This window comes from Mixophyes fleayi, chromosome 4 (genome assembly GCF_038048845.1).
Source record: "Mixophyes fleayi isolate aMixFle1 chromosome 4, aMixFle1.hap1, whole genome shotgun sequence".
NCBI lineage: Eukaryota > Metazoa > Chordata > Amphibia > Anura > Limnodynastidae > Mixophyes > Mixophyes fleayi.
The window spans coordinates 158,070,530-158,095,552 of record NC_134405.1 but is presented as its reverse complement, the minus strand read 5'-3'; the positions used below and the strand labels follow the sequence as shown (position 1 = coordinate 158,095,552).

The window sequence follows — 25,023 nt, the reverse complement described above, 5'->3', positions numbered from 1 at the left end:
GGAACCTCTGCACCGCCTTCAGATTGTTTGGTTGCACCCAATCCAAGATAGCTTGGACCTTAGTTGGATCAATGGAGAATCCCTCAGAAGAAATTACGTAACCCAGAAAGGATACCTTCTGCACCTCGAACTCACACTTTTCTAGTTTGGAGTAAAGGTGGTGTTCTCGCAATTTCTGTAGAACCTGTTTGACGTGACCCTGATGTATGGATAAGGATTTAGTATAAATGAGGATATCATCCAAATAGATGACCATGAAACAATCAAGGAACTCCCGAAGAACTTCATTAATTAAGTCCTGGAATACTGCAGTTGCGTTGCTAAGACCAAACGGCATGACCAGATACTCGTAGTGGCCAGAATGCGTATTGAATGCCGTCTTCCATTCATCTCCTTCTTTGATATGGATGAGGTTATATGCTCCACGAAGATCGATTTTGGTGAAGACTGTAGCACCTCTTAGTTGATCGAATAATACGGAGATTAGAGGAAGGGGATAGGTGTTCTTGACTGTAATGAGATTCAGTCCTCGGTAGTCAATACAGGGTCTCAGTCCTCTGTCTTTTTTGGATACAAAAAAAGCATCCGGCTCCTACAGGAGATTTAGATGGCCTGATGAAGCCTTTCTCTCAAGTTTTCATCAATGTAATCCTGCATTGATTTGGTCTCTGGACCAGAGAGAGAGTACAAGCGTCCCTTGGGTAACTTGGAACCAGGAATAAGCTTGATGGCACAGTCGAAGTCAAGGTGAGGTGGCAAGGTGTCAGCAGCCTTTTTGGAGAACACATCCCAGAACTCATGATATTGTGAGGGAAGTTGCTCCGGGATAGACTGAATCATACGCAGAGGCAGAGTCAAGCAATACTCTGTACAATAAGAGCTCCACTGGACAATTTCTCCTTTCACCCAATCCACAACAGGGTTATGACGGGAAAGCCAAGGATGGCCCAGGATCAATGGAACCGACGAGCAGTCGATAAGGAGAAAAGTTATGGACTCTGAATGGAGGGCTCCAATGTTCAACTGTAGTAGTGGAGTCTCCCAATTAATCTTGCCTCCAGGCAATGAATTCCCATCTAAGCCTCAGACTGTAATGGCAGATTTGAGCTTCACAGTTGGAATCCCAGCAGAGCGGGAAACCCGATGTCTAGGAAGTTGTCTGCAGCTCCACTGTCAACGAAGGCTGAGAGGGCCACTGAACTGGCAGCCAAAGTGACTTGTGCGGGGATTAAAACCGCATTTTTTGGGGAAACAACTTGCAGACCTAGGCGAACATTCCCCTAGTTCCCTAGGTATGCTCTTTTCCCGGTTTATCAGGACAAGAGCGGGAGAAGTGGCCTCTGGTACCACAATAGAGACATAGGCCTTGTGACCTGTCTCTTTCCTCAGGAGAGAGGCGATATGCCCCTAACTGCATTGGCTCCTCAACATCCGTAGAAACAGGAATAAATACAGACGAAAAGGAAGATGCCTCTTTCTCTGTCTTCCTCTCCTTAATTCTCCTGTCAATTTAAATGGCTAGTTGCATAAGGTTCTCTAACGAGGTGGGAGAAGGGTACTGCACAAGTGAATCTTTAATCTTCTTTGACAGTCCTAGGCGAAACTGGCTGCGTAACGCTGGATCATTCCATTCACTGTAAGGCGACCATCTGCGGAATTCAGTGCAGTATTCTTCTGCCGACCGCCGGCCTTGCTTTAAGGCCCGTAGATGAGCCTCAGTGGAGGCTACTCGATCCGGGTCATCGTATAGCAGACCTAATGCATCAAAGAAGGCTTCTACCGACTGTAAGGTAGGACTTGTTTGAGGCAGGGAGAAGGCCCAAGACTGGGGGTCACCTTGAAGAAGGGAGATGACAATCCCGACTCTCTGTTGTTCTGAGCCAGAAGACCGAGGTCTTAGCCGAAAGTAGAGCTTACAGCTCTCCTTAAAGTTCCGGAACAAGGCTCTATTTCCGGAGAACTGGTCCGGCAGGTTCAACTTGGGTTCACAGGAGGAACCTGACGTAACTTGCGTAGCCTTGGAGGTCTCCTATTGAGTGGACAAACGCTGGGCCAATCCCTGGAGCATTTAATACAGGGTGTCAACATGGCCAGCCAGAACTTGAGATGGAGAGGATTTGGTTTCGCTTTCATCCAGTCTGGTGTTCACTGGAGCCCCTAGTGGTGGGGACAGACTTGGTCGCAGACTAGCAGAGGGTCATGAAGTGCGTACCGGCTGGGGAGAACCCAGGAAAGCGAAGTGAAGTCCAGGCAAGGGTCGAGGGCCGACAGCTGACAGGGAATCCAATAAACAAGCCGAGGTCAAGGGTTACGAGCAAACAGGAAAGTCGGTACACACGCCAGAGGTCGGGGTCACAAGAAACACAGGTAGGGTCCAAATCCAGGCAAGGGGTCATACACGGGCAATCCAACAGAATATCGAAAGGACAGGAACAAGAAACAGAGCAGGTCAGCAGAACTGGTAACAGAGCGCTATAACCGGCAGTGAGGCTGCAGACCTCACTGCCTTAAATACTGGTGGCCACTAATCAGAGCCTAGCTCTGAAACCATCTAGAGAAGCTCACTAATTAATAAATCAAGTTCTAATGGCCTGCAGATTGTTGCCTGCTTTTACGCATGCGCCCAGCTGTCCTCAGTTGCCGGGACGCGGCGCTACAGAGAGAAGCGTCCGACCTTTGCCTTGGCAACAGTCGGGACCCCGGCGGAAATGATGTCCCGGTCGTCAAGGTGACGGCCGGGACGCCAGAGGGCACCAGAAGCGAGCCACGGCAGCTGTGAGTACCGCCGCGGTTTGTGACAGACGGCTAGTATTTTGGTTATGCTTTCTTTTGTTTGCAAGTTGGTGAATAAACTAGCTGTGGCTTTTAACCTGAAACCTCTGAAATTGTGTGGTTTACTGCTGCTGTTCGTCGCTATCTTCCCCAGGAGATTGTACATATTCCCCTGATGGTGTCACTATATATATATATATATATATATATATGTATAGAAGTTTATTTGTTCGTTCGTCGGTGAATATCTTTGACATCCCTGCACCAATTGGGATGAAACCAAACCAATGTGAACTGGTCCAGTTGGTTCCTGGCCAGGTGTTGGGGGGGGATAGAGTCCCAGTCAGACCTCCTGTTGGTGTGCACTGGGCAGAACTTTGACCCAGGCAGCCTGTTCTGGGCTTCCACTGAACACACTTAAGCAAATCAGAGATGTTTCTTATTTGTGAGGAAAATAGATTTCCTATGGGAGCCAGACTAGCCTCCCTGCCGGTTATAGTGTTGTTAATGTGTGATAAATAGATAAATAGATAGAAGCTCCAGGTGGTAATTGAGTTTTAATAATTAAATAACAAGCAAAAAAAAATCAGTTACTGTACATTGTAGAAAAGTTGTATTAATAAGGGAATTCGGCCAAAGGGACACATGCAAAAATTTGAGCTCCCATGGACAAATTGGTTGTTTTACTGTACCTCTAAGTGAAAGTAAGTAAACAAAACGTTTGCAGGGTTCAAAAAAAAACAAGCTGTATTTTTGCACATTTTAATGCACAATTACTATTACTTTGCCTAATAAAAATAACAGTGAATGTGGAATATGCAAATGTTTGGGCAACCTGTCAATCAGTACTTATTAACACTATCACAACTTTAAAATATTTCTTATAAGAGCCATTTTATGTTTTTCCCTATCTTCTTTGCAGAACACTTCCAGATTATAAATATTCTCAGGTCTTCTTGTCTGCAATGCACATTTGAGATCTCCCCAGAGATTTTCAATAATTGAAAATTGATTTTCAGGTATGTTTTGGATTGTTGTCTTGCTGAAAAATTCAACTTCTTTTCATCCTCAATTTCTTTGCTAATGTTGGGACGTTAGTTTCTATGATTTGTTGATATTTAGCTGAATCCAATCTTCCGTCCACCCAGACAATATTTCCTGTTCCACTGGCTGCCACACAGCATCAAAGCAAAGTATATTCATTCTCATTCTTAATGGTTGGCAGAGTGCTCATTTCTTCAAAACGTCTTCAAATGCTTCAAATGTTTTTCTGTAAATGGATCTTTGCTGATTGTGGACAAAAAGTAATTTTTTTGTTTCATTTGTTCATAGAACTTTCTGTCAAAATATTATGGCTCATCAATGTATTGCTTAGATACATGACATCTCTTCCAAGCAGATTACTTTTTTATGTGAGCACCACTGTACTTCGGTACCTGTGGACCATTACTCTAGTGTCAGCTAAACCTTTATGGGGGTCCTTTTCAGTGATATGTGGCTTCTGCTTTGTATATCTAAGCAGTTTAAGAGCAGATCTATCAGATATTTTTCACCCAGATCCTGACTTGACTTCAATAACTAACTTACATTTTTTAATGATGTTGCTGACTATGCGCATTCCAAGCTGGAAGCTTTTAGTTATCTTTTATAGTCCTATCTTATAGCCCATCCCCTTTGTTTTGCTCTTTTGTTTATTTTCCTACAGATGATCGCTTTGAACAAATTTCCCATGTTCGTTCCCATAAAGTGTACCTTATGAAACCCAATGAATTTTAAAAATAATATCTTGTACACATACAATAATTGGTACTGCAGCTATTCTCTCAATATATCAAGGAATTAAAGCAAGCATAATTTGAGATTTATCCTACCTTAACCTATTTCCGTTGATTACTCTAGTCTCCATGGACCTCTATGGGGTCTGCTTCCTGACACAATTTAACAAATAAGTCTTAAAAAACTCTCAAGATGGCATTAGCTTACCTTTTAATTGGGGTCCATTACGCCAGAGAGAGTGCTCTGGGTGCCTGACTCCACATTTAGGCTTCACCAATGTGCCCTGGCATGGTAAATAGCAGCGGTACTACGTCTGTATCACTGCAATATGCAGCAATATTAAAAGATAGTTACTGCCGCCTAGTAGCCATCAATGGTAAGTCAATCTTCTCCGTGATATATTTTATAATCAAAGGTCTCTGTTCTTTCTTGGGCTGCTATGATATAAGTTGCATTTTTACACCACAGCATTACAAAGAAGTATTGTGAGAGTATCTTTGGGACTGTAACTGTGTGCACAAGAATCCACTACAAAATATTTTGAAATATCTCATTAAAACAAGATATTGTGGCTTATATCAGGTTGTCTTCTACAAAATTTATAATGTTTAACATAAAAAAAGGGTTATTATTAATCCTAGATTTTAGTGTATTGATAATATCAATACCAAGCAGCAGAAAATCAACAGAACTGTGTTATGCTAAACTATATTATATAGTCATAAAAATAATATTTATCTGACTTCTGAAATAAGGTCTGGGTTAGTGAGGGAGAATTGCGTGCTAATCTGAGTACTATGCAGCATGTGAGATCTTCTCATGGGACCACACATAGCACAGAAAACAACAAGTCTAGTCTTAACATATGTCCTTTGTTCAGCTCTGAATGATGATTTAAGCAGTAGAGCATTTTTATTTGCCCTTTCACTTTCAGTTATGAAAACCAAACTTTAAACTGTCATGTGACGGTCAACAGCAACTGTAGAATGTTACAGTTTGTCAGTGCTTGTCTGTGACACCAGCTATTAAAAACATCAACCTTGTTCAACTATAAAGAGACATTTCTAATTACCATCAGACAGATTTAATATGTTTTCATAATGTCAAAACATGTTCAATATACACTTTTTTCCTAAGTCTACTAGATGTTTATTACCACACAGATTTATAGTTTACATGGGTTTTTATGCAACTTTTCCAACAAAACAGATATTTTATATATTTGTATATAACATATATTACTATGTCTACTCTGAAATCTTACAGGGAACAGTTTTGCATTCCCTATCTAGCACTGCGAGTACAACTGTACTATTTAATATAATGTTTATCCTCTAAAAAGGATTCCTTAGTTTTATAATAGTTATTTTAAGTAACAAAGGTCAAACAAATATTGAACATTGACAAATATTTAGAGATGTGTAAATTGATTTGGCAGATTTGTGATTTCAAATGAATTTCAAAGGTTTTCAAATCAATTCAATAATCAAGGACAGGACCAAAACAGCGTTACCTGGATAATATGCTACAATTTCTCCCTGTCCTTTTAGTTTTCTCTGCAAAGAGAGTGCAACTAAACTTTAGCTCCAGCTATGGGAACACTTACATGTTAGTGTATTGTTATTTTTCTAGATTTCTACCACATCACACCAGAATAGCATTAGTTGGGCACATCCATTCCACACTATCATATAAGATTGCTACAAATTCCTCCAGTGAGTCCTAATTATAATCATCACTCACTGCCATTTTAAATAAAGTGTAATGAACACTATGTAATATTCCAGTAGGAAAGATCAAATAAGAATCAGGGCATCTGTTGAAATCTCTCTCAACATTTCTTGATGTGTGGTGAATTTCCAGTTTTCCTAGAATTGAAGTTACTTGCCTCCTAGCCCTTCTTTCTATAAATATTGGTACTACATCACCCATTATCAGTGTCCCCTTTATATTGCAAGTCAATTCTATCTGCATTTATATTACTTCACAATTTTTATTGTATAACTATACACTATTAATACTAAGGTTGTAATACAGTTATTGCTACCTCACAGGTGTTCTAATTGAAGCTATTTATGCTATAAAATGTGTATTTGCTATTTGAGTTAGCAATTGTTAATTATATATTATAACATGGTTTCAGGGTATATATCCACGGGTATAAACAAAGTATTCAGAAAATCCTCTAGTTATTGATCAGAATCTCCTACAAATGTAGGTCTCTTACGAAGGCGGATGGTCTGTGTTATCACATAGGCCCATCAGTATTGCCTAATATTCCGAGTGGTTCAAATGACACTATTACTTTCTTTTTATTCTTTTCACATGTTGAAATTATCAGTAACTAATTGGTCAATCATACACCTCACTATATTTTTAAAGAATTTATTTTCCAGGGATATAATTTCATTGACTGAATGATCCCCATTAGTTTAATAGTTTAGACATACAAACAATTTTTGTCGTTTATATTAATATGAAGTCAACAAAATTTAAAAAGTGCAGCACTGGGATGCTTGCCCATGTCAACTAACATGTGGTTGTTGCAATCTACTTACCCTGTGCCCTGTGATGGATGTACTTCAAAGAGCTTGATCCAGTTCATCATATAATTGCATTAAGATCTAATAACTGAGAAGGCCATTGCATTAAGTCACGATTTATGTTGAATTCATTATCTTTTTCCTAAGAATACTACTAACACGAATGGATTTGCATTTTCCAGTGTCTTCAGTGTTCAATGTTTGTATTCCTTAATCTTCAAGCACATATTTCTTGTTTTTTATTGAAATAAGGGGATCTTAGCTGAGTTCTTGCATAAAATGTGCCTTCTATGACCTAGTATGTTGAATTTTGCTTGTATTTACATGTTAGTAGACTGAGTTTATCCCTTCTGCAAGTCATGCCAACCTCCATTAGTTATTTCATCAACAGTATGTTTCCAACTACATGATCACAGTTGCTTGGATATTATTCGGGTGATGACTATACAATCATGCTGCTGTGATGCATAAAATTCCCAGCAGTGTTGCTGTTCCTGATATATGCATGCATTTCTGGCACCTATAAACATGCCATTTTCAAAGTTACTTAAATATTTACCCTCCAATCTCCTCTCCATCCACACTCCCGCCCGGTCCCTGCGTTTGGCCAATGACCGTCGCCTCTCGTCCACTCTGATCACCTCATCCCACTCTAGAATTCAAGACTTCTCCCGAGCTGCCCCCCTCCACTGGAATGACCTCCCACGCTCCAGCCATTTGTCCCCTAACTTGTGCTCCTTCAAACGGGCACTCAAAACCCATCTCTTCCTTAAAGCCTACCAGCCTTCCACCTAACCCTCTCTCCATGTTTGCTCCCATCCCCTTGTTCCTCCTCTTTTGGGGTGCGCACTTGCTCCCCCCCCTCTGACTCCCTTTGTGCCAGCCGTCTGTTTCCCCTCCCTTTAGGATGTAAGCTCTTATGAGCAGGGCCCTTCTCCCTCCTGTCTCTCTACCTTCTCTTCTGCTCCTACTCCATTACATCTGCTTTGCCTGGAGCCTCTGAAGTTTTGGTACTACTTGTTTATTGTTCTGTACTGTTATTCCCTGTACTGTCCATTGTTTGTACTGTGTTCGGCGCTGCGGAAACCTTGTGGCGCCATATAAATAAATAAATAATAATACCCTATTCATAAATGGAATAACTTTTAATTAACCAGTTAAACATTCAATGACATCTTCGTGCTGGGTTTTCCTCATTTACCAAACATATCACCAGAGGGTGAATAGGATGGACCCTCAGCATTAGACTGGAGTCCAATACTCATCTACCCTATCTCTAGAGAAGGCCCTGTGAAGTATGCTAGGAGCTAGTACTCCTTTCTCCTAACACCACATCGGAAGATAAGAGGAGCAAGTAGCAGTACCAGCTCTAACATAGGCAGCACTACTTCTTTTCACTATCCTAAAGCTGGCACCAAGGGTGGGTAGCACCCCTAGTGATAGGCTGTGCGTTGGAATGCCTCCCCACCACAAGGGGGTGGTTATGCAATATCCTAACCCTTTAAATCTTCAGGTGGGGTCTGGATGAACCTTCCCTGGCAGAGCAGGTTATTTGAGTTAGGGGAGTATATTTTAATTAAGTCCTAGCTCCACACTCCATCAGGACAGACTTTATTGAGCAGATACCACACTTTAGTAAGATGGAAAATAGGTTTTTCATAAAATACAGAGGGGATTCAATGTCTCCCAGAGATGTAAGAAACCATATGTGCAAAGATTGGAAGACGGTTTAGTATTGTAACTGCTATTGTAAAAAGCACCTAGTGCAGAGTATAGAGCAACATTTTGAAAAGCATAGAGTTAAATCTTGCTTAAAATTTATGAGCAGTCACTTACTCATAGCTAGTTACATTACCCCAGAAAGTCAAGGAGCAATGATTTAATTCTCACTCTGGAACAAAAATGAACACATGTGGAAACAAGAAAAATTAGGTTTAATCAATAATATGTAAGAATACAATTAAAAGTACAACAACCTAGTTTAGATGGACTCCCTCTTTCTTGGTAGTCGACTTTTGCAGTTCATTACACTGTATGTTCATATAAAAAATTGGGGCTGTGGGGGAAACATTTTGAAAGATGCAAGAAAAAAAATCAAATATACTGCAGGTAGGTCAATGTTACTTACTATATAAAAAGAGATGTACCTTTCCGAAATTGTTTACATGTCAATAAGCCACTGATGCATTTGCTCTGTTAGAAATTAAACTCTACAGCAGCTGTGTTGAATATAAGTAGATCTCATACAGCATAATAAGAAATGCAAAACAACAAATGAAAAAATGTAACAACAAAACCAGGGTAAATCGAATCTGGCTGGCTAAACCTTCTGTGAGTTTATCTTAACCAACTAAGAAATATTTGACCATTTGTATATGTGCCTCTACAACAGTTCCATTATTTTTTTCTATATTTTCTTGCCTGGTGACCATAGAGCTTAATGCAGAAACCTGCTCCTTTGAATGAAATCTTCTTTCTTCATGGGATCTATCAAGAACACATATGTATAATATATGTAGTCATTTCCATGAAAACCTTGAACAGATCTAGTTATTGAAAAAAGGCCTTCCTTTAAACTGTCCAGCTGTATTAGTGTCCTTCAATAACTGTAGTGTACACATACATATTCATATTCGCTACTGGAAGCTTTTGCAATTTAGCACCAAAATTTGTAGCACTTATATACAGTTTACAGACAACAACGACAACAATAACATTTTCAGTGCTTATTTTTGAATTGTCCATATCAATAATCACATTACTATTTGTGGCATATTTTTGCAAAAAAAAAAATTATTCCAAACTAATTTTTTAGAACCTTAATACATTTTAGCATTATTCACATGTTGGCATATGAACACAAGAGACTAGCATAAAAATGTAATTTGGTATTTCTTTCCAAGTAATTGAACAAATAGCTTTATTGAATTGTGCGCAAGATGCAAGAGAACTTATAGAAGTCTGAAAACTATTTTACTAAAAAGGATTTAAAACTTATTTTTTTGTAAAAACATAATAATGCTATTGTTGCGACTGATGCAGAAAAGCACGAAATTCATGGAATTACTAAAAACACTAATGTTAAACCATTAGTGGATGCTGATATTGCTGTTTTTAAAGTCCCTTGCCTTGTTTTTGTTATACATTTGATGCACCACTATTGTAGAAATACAATTAAATTACAAAATTCTGAATCAGTCTTTAAAAAAAATACAATTTCCCATAGTAAAACAAAATAAACTAAAAAACGTAAACAGAAACTTTAAACTTTAAACATCCCAATATTAATTTATAACTTACAAAAAAGAAGAGAATGCAACACCTAAATAACATAGTTTAATAAATAAAAGTCGGAACGGCCATTATTAAGTTAACCCACAAGATGGAGCTACAGATAACACAACACTACACAGAAAAGTATCCTTAAATCCCCTTAATTCCATTCTACTTTCTAAAAGCTGTAATACAAAAATGTGAATTGATTTCACTGTCTATGATAGTCTTGGTACTACATTGTCTTGTATGTATTGTTTCTACCCATTTGAAAACTTAATATTAATACAATAAATTTACACAATGGAATAAGTATGAAAATGTCCACAGAAACCACAAGCTCAGTCTATGCAGATAAAATTCTAGCACGCTTCTCCATTTGTTCATGATGTCTTCTGTTTCTGTTCTTTTTAATCTCTTGGGCAAATTTCCATTTGGCTCCACCTTTATTGCGCTGTTTCTTCTTTTCCTTGTGCCACATCTGCTCACAATATTCATCCATGCTGAAGGTAGGACTGCTTAGAAGTTGTAAATAATCTTTGTACCTAAGTCTTGACTCTGTTATTAAATCCCGGCCTCTACCCTCATCATCTTCCAACTTCTGTGTTTGTTCCATCTGCTCATTTTCTATTACTTTTACATTGAGCTTTACGAGGGTGTGAATGAACGAATGTTCCTGTGCCTTGCAATAATAAATTCCAGCATCTTTTTTCTGTAGACTACGGATCAGAAGCCCATATTCAGTTTTTATTACCCTTTCATCAGCTGTTATCTGTAAAAGAACAAATTAACATTAATTAATAAAAACACACATACATATATGTATACACTATTTTAATTTTACGCTACATATATTTTTTAAGTAACTTGTGTTTTATAGCTGTGTTTTTTTTCCATTTGAGTTTTTAATGTTCGCATTATCCTGTAATATATAGACACTCTTTTCATTTTACATAGCAGAAAATTACATTTTCATGAAAGTATCCCTTTGATACGAATACTCTGAATACACAATATTCATCAATGGGTACACTTTCTGTTTTTAGCTTTTTATGTTTTTAGCAGGGGTTAAAAAATGTTATGTACTGTAGTTAAAACTTGTTTTTTTATTACTAATTGAGATTGAAAAAGACTCGTTCCATTATGTCATGAATCTTACATTATTTCTCCATCTTATTACTGCAATTTCCAAACCCTAATTGACCCTTGTTTTTGATGTGGAGCAAATTCTTTTGTCTAATTAGCAAGTATAAGACAGTTGTTTAAGAAGTTTACCACATCTGAGGCAGGACGCAATTCAGGACAACAAAATTAAGAAGTTCAGATAAAAAAACATTTAATTAAAAGATCTAAGATTTGAAAACAGTACTTAAGAGTTAAATTAGCTATTAAATATAGGGATTAGAAAGCGTTTTAAAATACTACAAAGTACATTTACAAAACAAAATATTATTTTTAGTTATGTGATTGCTTGATAAACAGGGTAGCTAGCCAATTATGCATGGACACACTTAATATTTTGAACATTTACCCTCCTTTGAACGCAACAATACTTAATACCTTCTATTTCCCATGGTAACACAAGTTAAACTATAAGGACCATTGACAAATGTTGCATACATATGTTCATGGCAATTTAAGGTGGCCATGTCAACAGTAAAACATGGTGGCTATGGTGGCCAACTACAGTCATCATGTCCCATCCGTCACTGTGAATTAAGAGACTGTATTTGGACTTGGATTATCCCTGTGTTATCAATTGTACCTGTCAGAACTTTTATTGCATTGTCTGGATTTGAAATATGTATTGCCCCTTATATCACGGTTGCACTACAACCATTAGTTTCTAAATATAGTCAGGTGGGCTGCACATGGACCAGTTGGAATATAAGATGGTTGTAACACTATTTCTTGGCAACCACCTCTCCCATCACAAAGACAGGAAGTTTGAAGCAGCTGAAATTCCTTCCACGTCATAAAAGCATAGAAGGGGTTAATAGAGGGAGTTGCACTTCATCAAAAAGGATTAAGTCCTATGTTAACTAGTTTAAGCAACTATTGTTTCTCTCTGGACTTGCCAGACTTATTGGCTACTTTCCAATCCCTGGTCAGTTCTCAGCCAATCAAAGGATCAGAAACCTTAGAATGATCGTACAGAGTGGAACTTTTCTTTGTGGGAATTGCCTTCATGTTGCATGGGCACTCTAGTGTCAGTTTGGGGAATCTGTGTAAAGCCAAGTGTTTTTCTTTAGTGTTCTGCTCGCTGCTGGAAAATGTACCAGGGGAGTTGTTTCTTATGTTCAATGGCAGCTGCTGTCACCATGAGGCCATAGAAATCACCACAAGAGGAACAGAGAGTGAAAGTTAAATTCATTGGGTCCAGGAGCTTAACTGAGATTATTACAGCTGATCTTCAAAACAATTTAGTCCTTGGTCTGATAACACTCCTGGCACCACTGCAATAATTTCCCACTGTCTTCACAAATGTTTAGATATTTTATTTGTGGGAAGGTGGTCATGTGGGAGGTAAGGGCACAAAGCTGATCTCAAGTGCACCCATCTCCAACTGTCACCCGCATGATCATAGTAAGATATTCTTTTATTAAAAGCTTGCATTAAATAAATCTTTACTTACACAAAGTACAGAACAGATATTGACACTAACATGCAATCGTAAATACATACAGCTGTGGAGTGAGTAAAAAAATGTTTATTTCAGGGACACAATCTTCAAGTGGGAAATCTTTTTAAAATTCTAATATTCCTTATAGTGCTATTGTCTGCTGTTATTTTAACCACAATATGATAAAGCATAACTTTTAACAAACAAACTAGATACATACTTATGCGACAAGTGTATAGAAGAACGCACATATTAAAAGTAATAGTTATTAATATTTATTCAATCATTTGGACCTTTGCACAGCATACTATAGCTACGGGCACAGGAACTGGGGCAACTGAGTACTGGGACCACAATAGGATATATATGGAGGGGGGCTGGTAAGGGTAAGGATGACAACTGGCCTGGATATAGTGGCTGACCTATACTGCTTGTTATCATTAGTTTAGTAATATATGTTTTTGGTTTATTTCCTCCTTGACTAATAGAAGTTAATTTAATTCTTTTTTTTAAGACAAACCCCTATTAGGATTGTAACTACAAACTTTGTTAAAATAGAATATAACTATTACTATAATTACTAATACTTTTCTATTTATTTATGTTTGGCAATGTCTTTTCATTTTCTTTCATACTTGGGGAATACAAGCTAATGTTGCCCACAAATTATGAGGAAAAGAAAATACTATTATTATTATCATAATCATTAGTAGTGGAAGTAGCAGTAGTTGTAGCAGTATCAAATTTAAAACAATGTTATATTTGCATATACAGTAATATGTGAAAAGTGACACAGTGTAGCCACATAGCTAATTCTAACAAAACAGTATAAGGCGTACAAACATTTTTGACAGTAATGTGTTAAATAATATTTGAATACTTTAGTTTAAAATAATGTTTTTTTAAGACATTATAATTCCCAATATGAAAATGTTTGATAGCAAATGATCTTATGTATAAGAAAAATTATATTTTAGATGAACTTTTCTTAGAGATTTGTCTTGTGATTTCTATATCATTGTAAAAATGAAAACTACCTTTGTAATCATCTTTAAAAATGTATACAAAGTTCAGAAGGGTTATCCTGTATTGATAACAGCAATAAGTAGATGTGTATTTATATTTAGAACTCCCCTAGGCAGTAGAACATGTCAATATTATTAAGAGCACATCTGGTTGACAGTAAAGTATAATAAATCATACTTTTATGTAAATTAGGATGATGAAAATATATAATAAACAAAACACAGATATGGGCAATATGTTTATTTTTGGTCACTGAAACTGAGGCCCGCTCCTTTTGTTTGGTAAACAGAATATTTAGATAACTATCTAATGCACATGTGGAGGATCTTCACAGAGTAAACAGCTGTTTTCGGGTGTCAGCTTCAAAGCATACCTTTCATCATGATTAAACATTCAGAGGAACACAAGTCACAATGACTGATTATCTTTGGGAATTGTAAAGCCACGGGAATGAAATTGTCACCGATATGTTAACAGAGATGAATATATGTTTGTAGTATTTTTAAGGAATTATATTATCTATCATTTCTACCTTCCCCTTGGAACTATTCCTTATATTCCTATGTAAGTCACCTTTCAGAGTTAACTGTTCCTTTGAAAAAAGTCTGTAGAACAACATAGATTTAGCCAAATATGTACCTTTGAAACTTCATATTTCATATTTCCCTAACATTAGAGCAATTTATGTTGAAACTTGATTTGAGGGTTATAGAATATTATTTATCTATTGCACTGGTTAAAAGTCTAGAAACTCGCATACACATGGATATACAGGTGATAACTGAGCTGAAAAGCTAATACTACTATCACCATTATAATGTTCTAACTCGCTACCGGTTGTTCTAGTCTCTCCTATTCCATCTCCTGCAGTTATACTTTTTGAATAAGGTCTCTATTTACAAAGACATATTAGGTATGTTTGTGGATCCCCGTATTAAAGCTTGGTGAGTATAATGGTCAACATCCTTGATAATACTGATACAAATTAAATACCATACACTTGCTCTGAGTAGGTAGCTAATAAGTATCTATTTTGCTGCTTGCGAGGTCACATTAAAGCTGAAAAACGGTCTAACATGATTTATTTTGATTTCAGACTTTACATCACAAATCGCTGCAATTGCAATAAGGGTGTGTAGTCTTTTCAACTGTATAAATATGTAAAATATAGATACAGAATTAGGTTTATCTTCTTCTATAGTATACTGCATCTATATAACAACTTAAAATAATTTTTTATACATGTATTTGGGTATGTGTAACTGCAAACAAGACTCAGATTTGTCTATAAATGTGAAAATATGACTGGTGAAACTCCAAAGCCAACTTCCTCCATTATAAAATCAATATTTCATCTTATAATCTTACTTTTACTTGCAGAGCAAACTTACTTCAACTCACTTCTCAGCCCACCTGCACAACCTCCCGCTTCCTCATTCATTAACCATCATCATCATCATCACCATTTATTTATATAGCGCCACTGATTCCACAGCGCTGTACAGAGTCCCTGCCCCATTGGAGCTTACAGTCTAAATTCCCTAACATACACACACACAGACAGAGAGAGAGGGAGACTAGGGTCATTTTTTGATAGCAGCCAATTAACCTAAAATCAACAACATTCGACAAGCAATTTTTACCTGGCCAATAATGCACACACCCCACACCTTCTCCTATACTGCCCAATCCACACTCAGTTAATTTTTCCCAATAGCCAAGGATAAAGTCTTTGTAATCTCACACATCAAACTTCCCCTTCAACCCTATTTCTTCCCAACTGCTTGATTCCCTCCCCACCACTACATGTCTGTCTCAGCTTCCCTAATCAGGCTGACTCTCTCAAATGGAACATTTCCATCCTCCTTTAAATATAAACTCATCTCCCCAATCGTAAACCAGTCATTCTGTCCAACTACCACTCTATTTATCTCCTCTGCTTTGCCTTCAAACTACTTGTGTGTCTTGTGTACAACCGCTTACCTCACTTTATAAACTCTCACACCCTTCTTTACTCAGGCTTTTACCCACAGCATTCCACTGAGACTGCACTACCAAATGTTATGTAAGGGTCACTTCTCCATACTCATCCTTCTCTACCTCTTCTGCTTTCAACACTGTTGATCACCCTATTTCCTATACACCCTTGACTCCATTGGTCTTTCCTGGTCCATTAACTACCTATTCAACAATTCCTTCTATGTCTCTACCTCTGAGACATCTTCCTCTCCATTTTCTCTCTTAGTGTCTCACGAGGCTCTCTGTCCTCTGATTTTCTCACTGTACCCCTCTTCTTTTGGTAAACTAATATGCTCATTCAGCCACCAGTACCACCTCTATGCTGACAACACCCAAATCTATCTCTCCTCCCTGACCTCCTCTTTCTGTACTATTTTGTGTTACCAATTGTCTTTCAGCCATGTCCACAAAGACATCCAAATGCAACTTATAACTCAAAATGTCCAAAATAGAGTTCATCATCCTCCCTCTCTGTCAACACCACAATTCTATCAGTCTCTCAAGCCAACTACTTTGGTCTCACACTTCATCAGACTTCCCCACAGCCTTCAAGTCTTGAAATGTTTTCTCTTTATTAGAGCCTATCCTACTGCCACTTATACCACTTATAATGGTACATCTTCACAACTGTCCAAATTTCCACTCTGAGCCACACTCGCTCCTCTTGTTTCAGTTTTTCTCTTTATCCATTAGATTTAAGCTCATGAGCAGGGCCCACCTCACTTTTGCTTTCATGTCTGCATTTATTTTGTCTACCTTGTATGTCCCTGTCTTTTGTATACCCTATTTTCACCACTGATCACCTCTGGGGAGCACTGTGGCGTCTTACAAACCAACAGCAATAATAATAATAATAATGGATCCTAAAGGGCCTAATTAACACTTCACTGGTGACACTATCAGCGTGCACTGTAATCAAGTTTACTGTTAAGCATTAAATTGTTAAACATTTAAGCAATTCTACTTGAAGACGATATTTATTTTCACTTTAGAAATAAGAACTGTTGTTTCTTCTAGTTTTTCATTTTAAAAAAAGTAAAATAATGCTAAACAGCTCCTTATTTAATTGAATAATGTCATATTGTATGATGTGTTAAGTGTTAAGCTGTTGTTAGGAACTTGGCAAAAATATAATGTATCAAAGATAGTTTTCCTTTATGTCATAAAAAAAATAAAAAGGAAAATCATACAGGATTGGGAGTGCTTTTCTCTGCAAAGATAAATTGCTTCCAACATAGTATAATCACATTTAGTAAGGAAAAGACAAAAAATTGCAGCGATTACCAGATGTGATATATCTTTTGTAGACATATCACCAGGATGACTTACCTCTTCCTGATGTTCCACCCCTGTGTGCTGAATAAACCACGTAATAGATGCTTGCTGTGACTTGGGAACGCATTCCAGGAAAGTAGAATTGAATTCAATCCCAAATATGACTTTTTCCTCAGGAGCTTCATTAGTAGTCCCTGAAAAAACAAACTTTATTTTTACTCTAGAAAATGCATTCAAAGATGGAAGAATATTAATGTCAAAATATACATAATTGCCACTAATAGAAAATAGTAAGTAGGAGTAAATATTCTCCATTTGCTGCTGTTCAATTTACTGTTGTGTAGATATGGAGCAGCCATATGCCTGCATAATGTTTCACATTTGACAGTTATAAGTTTACAAGCTTAAAAACAAAAATAATAAAAACAAAAAACAGGTCATTAGCTCACTGGTTTGGTTCGGGTTGATACATTTCAAACATTTGTCTAATAAACAAACATCATCAGAATTTGGAGGCATATCTGTATCTAAAAACATGTAAGGAATGTACTAATCTCTGTTGATATAATATTATGATCAGACGTTCGGATCTTGATGGGCAGATATGACAAGGATTTGTGCATTTTGAGTGATTTAGGGCTACCGATATTTATAGGTGTTCAAAGTGAAGACAAGTTAAGTCAGCATCTAAACTGATGGATATCTGTTGAGCATTGATAAGTGCAAAAAATAATGCAGGTTGTCTTCACAGAAATAAAGCATTGCACGCTACAAAAACACTTTCAGCTGTCCATATGTATGATCCTGCAATATATTATACTGTTCTATTTATTATGCATTTTACTTTTATCTCAAATGAATGTTGAACTTTTGCCTTGCGAACTGTACTTACTCTCATCCACATCCCAGCACTGTGTAAGAGGGTCCCCATTTTTCACATCTTGTCGTCTTGCACGCCTTGGGAAAGGGAAATATTTGCAGATGAGGATAATTGAAACAAACCCTATCCTTGTGAATTACCCAATAAATGTTTTTTTTGTTTTCCTTTTACAATGAATTGAATTACTAAGATTGATTGAGACATTGTACGTTTTGCTAAAAACTCTAAAAAACAAATTCAGGTATTTGCAACAGAACTATATGGAGAGAGCATCTACAAATTTACACCTGCAGAGGTAAATTGTCCATTAATGTATCAGTGGCAAGTTTAATAAACTGCAAAGACTTGTTTTAGATGAGTAATCCCTTCAATCCTGTAGTTTTATTTGATCTGCACTGAATTACTACACTAAAACAGTGTACAATTTACGTTTACCAACAGTGTAGTTATGGATTTTCTACAGATATAATTTTGCACAATTGTCTCAGTATTAGCTGTTCTATTGTTTGAATATTTTGTTTCATACTAGAGCTGGTGCTATTGGCTCTGTAGATTTTCTCCCTCAGTATCAATCTATTGCCTGCATCACACTAAAAAGACAGTGGGAAGATAATATTTTTAATCTAACTATCAATTTAGTTATAAATGCTACCACACTCTTAATATGATGAAGTTATCCCAAAATATATGAAATTTGTTCATAAAATCATAATATCAACAATCTCAGCAGAGTACTGTATAAGACATATCAAACATTACATTGAATAAAGATCATGTCAAATTGTGGAGTGTCCAGTGCTTCAAAAGTACTTGGCCACTTTAGCCCCCTTCCCCTCCCCTAACAATATTCCTTCAATGCTGGTATGTGCAGCACTGAAGGGGTGTCCGTAAGTGGGACATAACTCAACTGTTCTGGAATAGTCGCAAAAGTCCTGATTAATGGAACAACGCAACATTCCCCTCAAATAGGAAGGTCGGCTCCCCTCCCGGATCCCAGTTGTCCCTCCCAAACTACTGACTTGGAAATACACATGTGCGCATATGTTTTATGTTTATCTTCCTACTTGTGCAAAGCAGAGCTAGGTAAGAGATCCATTGTTGTGGACATTGAGGACATGCTCCTCCTATATCATAGTTTCCTATTCTCCCCGAATGTCCGGAGATTCACAAATTTCTGGGAGTCCTCTCAAACTCCTGGGAGAGCAGGGCAACCTCCCGTATACAGTCCACTTCATAGATAAGTGGGTGGGGGTGGGGCTTAGTGATGCAATTCTCACGTCATTGTGATCCCATTCCCTGTTGGAATAGGGTAAAATGGTGTTGCCTGTTTAGGGTGCAGGGCCGAGTCATGCAATACATCTAGCCGCACCCTCACACGCCCACCAGCCCTCGGGATCTCCCGGAGGCAACCAACCAAATGTTAGCAAGTATGTCCTATACCCAACCACAACAAACACTCCATCTTGATGCAAACTTTCAGAGATGTCTCCATAAATTACAACAAACACTCTGCTCCTACAGGCACCTTTAATGGGTCAATGAAAATCTCAACACACAGTTCACCTCCTGTCCATTGCTTTGTACTTAATTCACCTGAAATATGGACCCTTTGTGTTTCTGGGTCTCCTGATCTATACAAAATAATTATAATAACAATAATGCAAAAATAACACAGGGTCATATACTTAGTGGATGCCATTTGTTATGTTGTCAAACATTGCCATGAAATTTGCATTATTAAAGAAAACAAAAACTTGGTTCTTACCTTTTTAATGTTGGTATATATCGTGAGCAAGAATTTCCATCCCAGGCACAATATGGGTCTCTTGCAAGGCAACAGTCTGTACAAGCCTTCCCATATGTATCACACCTATGTAGCGACAGCTGAACTAGGCCTTCATGAGATGTAATGTAAAGTTGTTGCTGCAATAAATATTTCATCACGTAAAATTTCTTGAAACACAATTTGTCAGTGGTTTGATAAACAAGCATATAATGGAGCTCACCAGCTATATCAACTATTAGATAACAATGTGTAGTCCGAAAATGAAAGATAATAATGCAATCAAAATCAATTGGGTCATTACTTGAAATTTGGATGAATTTGGCCAGAAGATGATTGCAATCAGACTGTGTCTGTGGGTATATAACTGCACTAATAAGCCGGTGTCATAGGCATTTGAACAATGTTCCAAGAAATGTATTTTAAGAGTTATTTGTAATAATATTCACATTGTCACTTACCTGCTTCAGTGATAGCTCTATGTTTGTAATTGGTGATGGTTGCTAAAATGAAAAACAAATTCTATCAGAAATGTGAAACATAACGAATAGTTAATTCATGGATAAAATCTATTTTAGGCTATTAAAATAGTGTCTGCATTATTATGGCTCAGGCCCCACATTATTTAAACATTCCCTTAGAAAGCTCGCTCTGTCTCTCCCTAAATCCCCACATGCACCTATAGTATCATATATTCCCTAGCTGTGACCAGTTTTATACCCAATATATTATAACCATTTTGTGTCTTATGTATAATCCCATTTACATTGTCAGTCCTCTCGATAAGGTCATTTATAATTTCAGTGATTGTTTATATCACTATCTTTAATAGTTTCAAAGGTACATTGCTATGAAAGATGTCTGGAGCTTTATAAGTAAAAAATAAATAATACACATTGTAAAAAATAAATAATACACATTATAAAAAATATTGTTAACAAAATAAGCAAAATACCAAAATACATTATTTATGGTTACATATTTAAGTGATTTTGACAGACATTCATCATACATACATTCATATTATATTATGGATTTGCCTGATAGGCACATGCAACTTAAATGTTGACGGAATGGACTCCTGCAACACACAGGGCAATGGTAAAAGACAATAGAGGGTGGATTCTTTCAAAAAAGTGTGATCAGCCCCAAGTTATAAACTGACCCTACTGGTTTTAAACATAAGCTCAAGGCATCCAACACTGAGTTTAAACTACCTGTCACTAGAGTTATTAATGACTGTAGTAAAGACCTGCAAGGTATGTCTGAGAATGTGTGTATACATTATTCTCCAACAGAACATTTCAAGAGGCTAATCAAAGACTTCACTCTTTATTTACACTAAAACAAACTATTAACATTTCCTGCTCCCATCAATGCTAACATTTCACCAAAGATCTACCATATTTCCTCCAGAAAACACCATGTTAGCTCTTGTCAATCACAAGCTGACAGTTTCTGCCTCCTGCTTCTATAAATCTTATTCTACCCGTCTGACACTATTTTGACTACAAAACATTAATTACCTGCCCAAATAATGAATTTTCTAACCTGGCTTAATGAGTTAAGACCAGATAATTGCATATATGAGGACATACAGTTATATGGTTGTTTGAATCAATGTTTTAGCCAGCAGTCCTGGCCATTTCGACTCATCTCATGTAAACGAACTTAATATGTGCATACTGTTTATATGACAGACTACTGATAGATTATAAATAAAAAAACAAATCAAGTTTAAAGCATTGATGCAAAGAGTTATAAAGTAGCAACCCAGTATGTGATATTAAATGTGTATAAATGTCAAGTACACTAGATAAGAGATAATATATTATGGTTCATACCTTAAATATCTGCAGTTCTTCCAGCAAAACTTCTTCCATATTCCAGATATCTTTTGCAAGAGTAATCACTTTGAGGACTGTTCCAACATCTAAACACACAAACATTCCACATGGTGTATTAAGCAGCAATTGAATTTTATAGCTGATGCACCTATATTCATGTTACTTTTATTTAAAGCTTCAAAATGTAAGATGTTTATTTAATTTCCCTGCACATTTGTTCTCTATTCAGTGAAGATATGTCAAAATATTACATAGCATATTAATTTTCCTTTTTGCAGTCATGTCTGTTCAAAGAATACATATGAACCCACATATTCAAAAGAGGAAAATTCCTGAAACTCAACCTCCTCAGGTATTTATTTGATAACTTTAAATAAATAAAATAAATCTCAACTTCACAAATCTTATTTACATTGGAGCTTAGGTTTATTTTTCCAAGTGGTGTTTCGATGGAATTTAGACATAACTCAGATTCAGTTTGTACTGTCCCGCATCTCCACTTTTGGAACTAAAGGAGATTTTAAAAGGGACTGGACAATTGGGACATAACTAGCAATAAAAATGGCCACCACTAAGTCTGCAATTTCCCTCACACATGAGCCATCATTGTGGACCATTCCAGTAACAAAGATGGCCACCAATATATTTTATGCATGTACTATTTTCCTGTTGAATATTTCAATACATTTGCCCACAGTTATAAACTGAGTTTCTGATTTATTTGACCCATGCCTCTTTCCTTCTATATATAACATACAAAATTCAAATGAAATCATCACACTGCCTGGACAGTGGCAAACACCATGGTGTGACATGTCAGTCACTGTTTGGACTTGTGCAACATTTGCTTTTTACACTAATCTATACAGAGCATAGCTGAGTAAAGGATAAGAATTACTTGATATCATTCCTGACTGATCATTGGTATTTCTGTGCTTGTTACTTTTTATTTTGTATAATCTTAGGATGTCCAGTGTGTTTCCACACAGGAGTCCTTGGGGTGTGTATTCTTCTTAGAGAGCTCTCCCCAGGGAGATCACAGTTGCTCTCTTTATCCTAGGGTAGCTCCTTATTCTAATTAAATTATAATATCCCCCTACACTACTTAGTGCTGATTACTCCTGTGTATAATAATATACAGTACTAAAGATGTCTTATATTGCACAAATGCAATATTGAATCTAATGAGTAGTTACATTTAACAAAATAAAGTCAAATTACACAGACTCATACTGCAGTACATTCATTTAACTGACATTTACTTGCTAAGGACAAGCTTTTACATGATGCAGTGGCTCCCTCTGTTGTCAAACCATAGTACACAAATGTAACTAGTGACTATACACATGTATTTCATCATCATCATCTTCATCATTAACATTTATTTATATAGCGCCAGCAAATTCCGTAGCGCTTTACAATTGGGAAGAAACATTAATAAGACAATACTGGGTAATACATACAGACAGAGAGGTAAGAGAACCCTGCTCGCAAGTTTACAATCTATGGGATTATATTCTAGAAATAACCATCTTAAAATGTGTAAAGTATCATCATAAATATATAAATATATCTTAGCTGCACTTTTCTAAAAATGAATATCATAGTAATATAAAATATAATGAATACAATTTAAAGACAGAGCTTTACCTGTCCCAAGAAACATGACGTCATAGTGGCCATCTTCTGCTACAACATGGTCCACAGCGATCTGAGTCAGCTTGTAGTCCACATTCAGTTTAGTGAACACAGGTCTACCATGTAGAGGATATACTGACTTATACATAAGAGGATGTTTCTTCACAAAGCTTATTACATCATCTGGAAAATCTTTGGTAGATTTGATCACCGGGTCATAGGTTTTGCTTGGACACTGTAATAATAAAGGAAATATTGAGAATTTAGGCAAAAATATATCTGGAAATATATACATAACAAATATATATGAAGAAGGAACTGCTATGAATTCAGCAACTTTGCACATTGTTATAGAAGAGCAAACAGAATACAGTATAAAACAAGGGAATGAAACCATGAATTCAAATAATTCACGTGATCATAGCCCCATCTTGTGGTCACAAAGCATATCACTTGTTTTAAGCAATTATTTAGTGGACGTTTGCACAAATATCATTTTATATATAATATAAGTAATGAAATTAGAGTGTGAAATATTGATTAGAATTAATATATGTCTAATTTAAAAAAAAACAAAACATCTTTACTGTAAGCATTTTGCTACAATAGTGTTATTTAGCAACTGGAATTTTGTTATATAAAGCAGTACACCTGTATTAATTGTGAAAGTATGATCAGATTTTGAAGTACAGTATATATGCTTTTTTATTTGATTGTGTACTATGCTGGCACTAATGACCTGTATGTTAGGATGTGCTGTGATTTAGTCTATAACAAAGATGTAACTCATGGTAGTCACAGAAAATTATACATTTTAGGTCCTTTGGTGTTAGTAAGATACAATTTTGTCCTATAGTTATTATAGAGAAAAGAAGAACATGTTGATACAACAGTTCTTAGTCACAGAGTATGATATATTATCACCAATTGGTAATTTAGGATCGTGAGGGCACAATGCACAGAGAGTTATTTGTAATCATTGTATTCAGGTGCAAATTTGCACTAAAAATATAAACAAATTGAGACTTTCATTGTCTAACTTACTTTAGAAACATAAAAGCTAATAGCTGATTGATGGTTTAATTCACAGTTGCACCTAATTGCAATGCTAGCAAATAATCTCTCTTGCATTGGTCTATACTTGACATTACAGTGCATGTTGGGAACCCCACGGTTCTAAGATGATGTCACAAATATTAATCCATGAAGCAGTCGCAAGGTGTAATGTGCTTGTACATGTGGTTTATTTGGGTAATTTTTATTATGTTAATTAACCTGTTGTTTATTTGGGTACATTTTAAATGTCAATAAACCTGTTTCCCTATTGGCAATAAATCTTATTGGAAAGGAGGTTGCTCACCATGCATACATAACTTACATCCAGGAGGGTAACTAACGGGATAGCAGCTTTTACCCTTACTATTTCGGGTCCTGCTCCCTTCTGTGGTGTCCCCGGTCAACAAGGAGCTAGATAAGCCCCCTACTGTATGATTGCTGACACCGCAAAAAATTCATTTTGCTCAGAGGGAAGGGAACTCTGGTGTTCCTTTATTCTCTGAGTGGGAAGT

The 25,023-nt window shown here is 36.7% G+C and overlaps 1 protein-coding gene across 1 annotated transcript in view; it reads right to left on the bottom strand.

Moving 5' to 3' along the window:
• Nucleotides 1–9,004: 9,004 nt before the first annotated feature.
• Nucleotides 9,005–25,023, bottom strand: part of SEMA3D (semaphorin 3D) — a 150,852-nt gene continuing 134,833 nt past the window's right edge. Inside the window, exons 12-18 of the mRNA XM_075208692.1 lie at nt 23,468–23,690; nt 21,815–21,903; nt 20,432–20,473; nt 19,953–20,110; nt 18,200–18,264; nt 17,362–17,501; nt 9,005–11,136 (exon numbers count right to left, since the gene is read on the bottom strand). Of these exons, the coding sequence (XP_075064793.1) occupies nt 10,711–11,136; nt 17,362–17,501; nt 18,200–18,264; nt 19,953–20,110; nt 20,432–20,473; nt 21,815–21,903; nt 23,468–23,690 (1,143 nt within the window). The 3' untranslated portion in view covers nt 9,005–10,710. The remainder of the gene's footprint in view (nt 11,137–17,361; nt 17,502–18,199; nt 18,265–19,952; nt 20,111–20,431; nt 20,474–21,814; nt 21,904–23,467; nt 23,691–25,023) is intronic.